This window comes from Salvelinus fontinalis, chromosome 17 (genome assembly GCF_029448725.1).
Source record: "Salvelinus fontinalis isolate EN_2023a chromosome 17, ASM2944872v1, whole genome shotgun sequence".
In the NCBI taxonomy this organism is placed as follows: domain Eukaryota; kingdom Metazoa; phylum Chordata; class Actinopteri; order Salmoniformes; family Salmonidae; genus Salvelinus; species Salvelinus fontinalis.
Window position 1 is genome coordinate 9,733,516 of NC_074681.1, and position 6,206 is coordinate 9,739,721.

Consider the following 6,206-nt stretch of genomic DNA (forward strand, 5'->3'; position numbering starts at 1 on the left):
TAACGCTCTATAACTCTCTATAACGCTCTAGAACTCTCTATAACTCTCTATAATGCTCTATAACGCTCTATAACTCTCTATAACGCTCTATAACTCTCTATAACTCTCTATAACTCTATTTAACTCTCTATAACGCTCTATAACTCTCTATAACACTCTATAACTCTCTATAATGCTCTATAACGCTCTATAACTCTCTATAACTCTCTATAACGCTCTATACCTCTCTATAACGCTCTATAACTCTCTATAACTCTCTATAACTCTCTATAATGCTCTATAACTCTCCACAACGCTCTATAACTCTCTATAACTCTCTATAACTCTATTTAACTCTCTATAACGCTCTATAACTCTCTATAACACTCTATAACTCTCTATAATGCTCTATAACGCTCTATAACTCTCTATAACTCTCTATAACGCTCTATAACTCTCTATAACGCTCTATAACTCTCTATAACTCTCTATAACTCTCTATAATGCTCTATAACTCTCCACAACGCTCTATAACTCTCTATAACGCTCTATAACTCTATAACTCTCTATAACGCTCTATAACTCTCTATAACTCTCTATAACGCTCTATAACTCTCTATAACTCTCTATAACGCTCTATACCTCTCTATAACTCTCTATAATGCTCTATAACTCTCTATAACTCTCTATAACTCTCTATAATGCTCTATAACTCTCTATAACGCTCTAAAACTCTCTATAACTCTCTATAATGCTCTATAACTCTCTATAACTCTCTATAACTCTCTATAATGCTCTATAACTCTCTATAACGCTCTAAAACTCTCTATAACTCTATATAACGCTCTATAACTCTATATAACGCTCTATAACTCTCTATAACGCTCTATAACTCTCTTCCTACAGAATAATAGATGCCAGTCTCAAGCTGTTGCATTTATCACAAGACGATTCTACTAGTTTTCACTAAGTATGCTGTTTGTCTCACTGCATGGAACAACATGTTGTTGTGTCCCCTGGCACTGGCAACTTCCTGATACCAGGTTTGATTGAGTGGCGCCGAAGATCTAAGACTTGAACTGCTTTGACTTTTTTTGTATTCTGAGAGTCAGTGTTGTGAAACAGCGTCCTCTCCAAACACAGGCCGTAGAGCAAGAGTCATCTGGGAGCGGCTTAGGAATACCAGATCTGCCTTGAGACTGTGTTAGATCACATCCCTGCTGAGACCATAGCGGAACAGACAACAATAAATATTGATACAGATGAAAGGAGGCCTTTGGGATGTTGTGGGTGTTTGGTATAGCGTGTGTGTACTGCTTTCAATTGTTTGTTAAGACAGATTTAGAAAAACACAAGCTGTGTATGTAACGTAACAAAGGCCTAATTCAGTGGAGCTCAGTTGCATTGGAGAGACTGAGGGAGGGGTTCCATTTACAGTAAACTGAGTCATGGGATACGTCCCAAATGACACCCTGTTCGCTATGTAGTGCACTACTTTACACCAGAGTCCCATGACACCCTATTCCCTATGTACTGCACTACTTTACACCAGAGTCCTATGGAACTCTATTCCCTATATAGTGCACTACTTTTGACCAGAGTCCCATGACACCCTATTCCCTATGTACTGCACTACTTTTCACCAGAGTCCTATGGAACCCTGTTCCCTATGTAGTGCACTATTTTACACCAGAGTCCTATGGAACCCTATTCCCAATGTAGTGCACTACTTTACCCCAGAGTCCTATGGAACCCTATTCCCTATGTAGTGCACTACTTTACACCAGAGTCCTATGGAACCCTATTCCCAATGTAGTGCACTACTTTAAACCATAGTCCTATGGAACCCTATTCCCTATGTAGTGCACTACTTTTGACAAGGGCCCATAGTATGTTATGTCTAAGGGCTACAACAAACATCCTGGGTTTTCAATAGAAATGTATTGAGAAACGGTGAAGTGGGATCCTGGTAGACTGGGGAGAGGTCCTAAATAGCACTCTAACCCCTGTATAGTGCAGAAGTTGTGCACTCTATAGTGAATAGGAAGGCCAGGTCAAAGGTTACAGGTGACCAATCACAAGCTGGGAGGAAAATGACCTGACCCTCTGGCTAAAACCACATGGCTACTGGACTGAAGGGTAAGGTGGAGAGCCACGGTGGACGCTCACAATGGGCCCACGTGGTTTCAGTCAGGTCAGTCAGGTCAGTCAGGTCAGTCAGGTCAGTCAGGTCAGTCAGGTCAGTCAGGACAGTCAGGTCAGTCAGGTCAGTCAGGTCAGTCAGGACAGTCAGGTCAGTCAGGTCAGTCAGGTCAGTCAGGTCAGTCAAGACAGTCAGGTCAGTCAGGTCAGTCAGGTCAGTCAAGACAGTCAGGTCAGTCAAGTCAGTCAAGACAGTCAGGTCAGTCAGGTCAGTCAGGTCAGTCAGGTCAGTCAGGTCAGTCAAGACAGTCAGGTCAGTCAGGACAGTCAAGACAGTCAGGACAGTCAGTCAGGTCAGTCAAGACAGTCAGGTCAGTCAGGTCAGTCAGGTCAGTCTGGTCAGTCAGTCAGGACAGTCAAGACAGTCAGGTCAGTCAAGACAGTCAGGTCAGTCAGTCAGGACAGTCAAGACAGTCAGGTCAGTCAAGACAGTCAGGTCAGTTAGTCAAGACAGTCAAGACAGTCAGGACAGTCAGGACAGTCAGTCAGTCAGTCAGTCAGTTAGACAGTCAGTCAGTCAGTCAGTCAGTTAGACAGTCAGTCAGACAGTCAGTCAGACAGTCAGTCAGTCAGTCAGTCAGTCAGATAGTCAGTCAGACAGTCAGACAGTCAGTCAGTCAGTCAGTCAATCAATCAGTCAGTCAGACAGTCAGTCAGACAGTCAGACAGTCAGTCAGTCAGTCAGTCAGTCAGACAGTCAGTCAGTCAGACAGTCAGTCAGGTCAGTCAGGTCAGTCAAGACAGTCAGGTCAGTCAGGACAGTCAAGACAGTCAGGACAGTCAGTCAGGTCAGTCAAGACAGTCAAGACAGTCAGGACAGTCAGTCAGTCAGTCAGTCAGTTAGACAGTCAGTCAGTCAGTCAGTCAGTTAGACAGTCAGTCAGACAGTCAGTCAGACAGTCAGTCAGTCAGTCAGTCAGTCAGATAGTCAGTCAGACAGTCAGACAGTCAGTCAGTCAGTCAGTCAATCAATCAGTCAGTCAGACAGTCAGTCAGACAGTCAGACAGTCAGTCAGTCAGTCAGTCAGTCAGACAGTCAGTCAGTCAGACAGTCAGTCAGTCAGTCAGTCAGTCAGTCAGTCAGTCAGTCAGACAGTCAGGACAGTCAGGTCAGTCAGGTCAGTCAAGTCAGTCAAGACAGTCAAGACAGTCAAGACAGTCAGATCAGTCATGTCAGTCAAGACAGTCAGGTCAGTCAGGTCAGTCAGGTCAGTCAAGACAGTCAGTCAGTCAGTTAGACAGTCAGTCAGTCAGTCAGTCAGTTAGACAGTCAGTCAGTCAGTCAGTCAGTTAGACAGTCAGTCAGACAGTCAGTCAGACAGTCAGTCAGTCAGTCAGTCAGTCAGATAGTCAGTCAGACAGTCAGACAGTCAGTCAGTCAGTCAGTCAATCAATCAGTCAGTCAGACAGTCAGTCAGACAGTCAGACAGTCAGTCAGTCAGTCAGTCAGTCAGACAGTCAGTCAGTCAGACAGTCAGTCAGTCAGTCAGTCAGTCAGTCAGTCAGTCAGTCAGTCAGTCAGTCAGGTCAGTCAAGTCAGTCAAGACAGTCAGGTCAGTCAGGTCAGTCAAGACAGTCAGGACAGTCAGGTCAGTCAGGACAGTCAGGTCAGTCAGGTCAGTCAAGACAGTCAGGACAGTCAGGTCAGTCAGGTCAGTCAGGACAGTCATGTCAGTCAGGTCAGTCAAGACAGTCAGGTCAGTCAGGTCAGTCAGGTCAGTCAGGTCAGTTAGGTCAGTCAGGTCAGTCAAGACAGTCAGGTCAGTCAGGTCAGTCAGGTCAGTTAGGTCAGTCAGGTCAGTCAAGACAGTCAGGTCAGTCAGGTCAGTCAGGTCAGTCAAGACAGTTAGGTCAGTCAGGACAGTCAGGTCAGTCAGGTCAGGCAGGTCAGTCAAGACAGTCAGGTCAGGCAGGTCAGTCAGGTCAGTCAGGTCAGTCAGTCAAGACAGTCAAGACAGTCAGGTCAGTCAGGTCAGTCAAGACAGTCAGGTCAGTCAAGACAGTCAGGTCAGTCAGGTCAGTCAGGTCAGTGAATTGAAGTGGTGCTGCTCTAGACTGGAATGCGAGGCCCTGTTTGTAGTGTATTCACTTCCCCTCCAGTCATCTGTAGTGACAGGATAGTTGTGTGGCAGAGGACCCAGTGACATGTCTCGTGATGTTACCGGTTTAACCAGATATACTTTCTCACCTGGTTTCCTTTGGGACCAGCTTGGCCATCCAGTCCAGCGAGACCCTGTGAACACCGTGACATTCATTATTAACACATGAAGTACTTTTGCAGCAGTAATGGTATTGCAGTAGTATTGCAGTATTATAGAGGTACTGATGCATACAGGCTGTCTGTATAGTTTTACAGCATTACCAGTACAAAGTAGTATTGCATTAGTATTACAGCAGTATCACAGTATTATAGAGGTACTGGTATATACTGTATAGTTTTGCAGCATTAAACGTATTGCAGTAGTATCATGGTAGTATCATGGTAGTATCATGGTGGTATTGTAGCAGTATCATGGTAGTATCATGGTAGTAACATGTTAGTATCATGGTAGTATCATGTTAGTATCATGGTAGTATCATGGTAGTATCATGGTAGTATCATGTTAGTATCATGGTAGTATCACGGTAGTATCATGGTAGTATCATACTAGTATCATGGTAGTATCATGGTAGTATCATACTAGTATCATGGTAGTATCATGGTAGTATCATGGTAGTATCATACTAATATCACGGTAGTATCATGGCAGTATCATGGTAGTATCATGGTAGTATTGTAGTAGTATCATGGTAGTATCATGGTAGTATTGTAGTAGTATCCTGGTAGTGTCATGGTTGTATTGTAGTTGTATCCTGGTAGTATCATTGTAGTATCATGGTAGTATTGTAGTAGTATCACGGTAGTATCATGGTAGTATCATGGTAGTATTGTAGTAGTATCATGGTAGTATCATGGTAGTATTGTAGTAGTATCATGGTAGTATTGTAGTAGTATCATGGTAGTATCATGGTAGTATTGTAGTAGTATCATGGTAGTATCATGGTAGTATCATGGCAGTATCCTGGTAGTATCATGGTAGTATTGTAGTAGTATCCTGGTAGTATCATGGTAGTATTGTAGTAGTATCCTGGTAGTATCATAGTAGTATTGTAGTAGTATCCTGGTAGTATCATGGTAGTATTGTAGTAGTATCCTGGTAGTATCATGGTAGTATTGTAGTAGTATCCTGGTAGTATCATGGTAGTATTGTAGTAGTATCCTGGTAGTATCATTGTAGTATTGTAGTAGTATCCTGGTAGTATCATGGTAGTATTGTAGAGGTAATGTATACATACACGCTGTCCACCAGTCCCAGGTGATCCCCTAGGGCCAAGCAGACCTCTAGGTCCCTGTATGATAGAAAGACATCAAGTAAGACAAAAACACATACATAAACATGACATGTTGTTTATCTGACCCAGTAACCGACCCAGTAACTTACAGTACTCGTACTAGTCTTTGTGATATGAGTGTGTGTACATTCAGGCCACTGTATGAGCATCGAAAGCCACAGTACTAGACTCTGTCTCGTGAGATGTGTTTTAATGTCAGAGTAAGACAGAGTAGCCTACTCACTCAGGTACTATGAGATAGCATTGTTAGTAAAACCTGGTGTTGTCTACCAAAGCCTAGCTAAATTGGAGAAACACTGCCCTCATGTGGAGAAAATGTGCTAACTAAAGGTACTGAACAGTTGGGCGCGAGAATAAATCTGCTTCAGCTTCCAGTCTGTTCTTTCTTTTTGGACATTTGTGTGTGAGAAAAATAATATCTAACACAAATATCTGGTTACCAAAATGGGTACACAGGGATGGAGAAACAGTGATGCAGGCCAAGTAGACCTAACACTAACCAATCATTTTCCTCCGTTACCCCTCTGCTACGGTCCTCAGAGGTTTTTCCAAACTCGGCCCTCGTGACCCCAAAGGGTGAACGTTTTAGTTTAGTTTCCCTCTAGCACTACACAGCTGATTCAAATAATCAA

At 43.4% G+C, this 6,206-nt stretch overlaps 1 protein-coding gene across 1 annotated transcript in view; it reads right to left on the minus strand.

Moving 5' to 3' along the window:
• LOC129814526 (collagen alpha-1(XI) chain-like) overlaps positions 1-6,206 on the minus strand; it is a 167,087-nt gene that overhangs the window by 69,110 nt on the left and 91,771 nt on the right. Inside the window, exons 12-13 of the mRNA XM_055867712.1 lie at positions 5,518-5,571; positions 4,370-4,414 (exon numbers count right to left, since the gene is read on the minus strand). Of these exons, the coding sequence (XP_055723687.1) occupies positions 4,370-4,414; positions 5,518-5,571 (99 nt within the window). The remainder of the gene's footprint in view (positions 1-4,369; positions 4,415-5,517; positions 5,572-6,206) is intronic.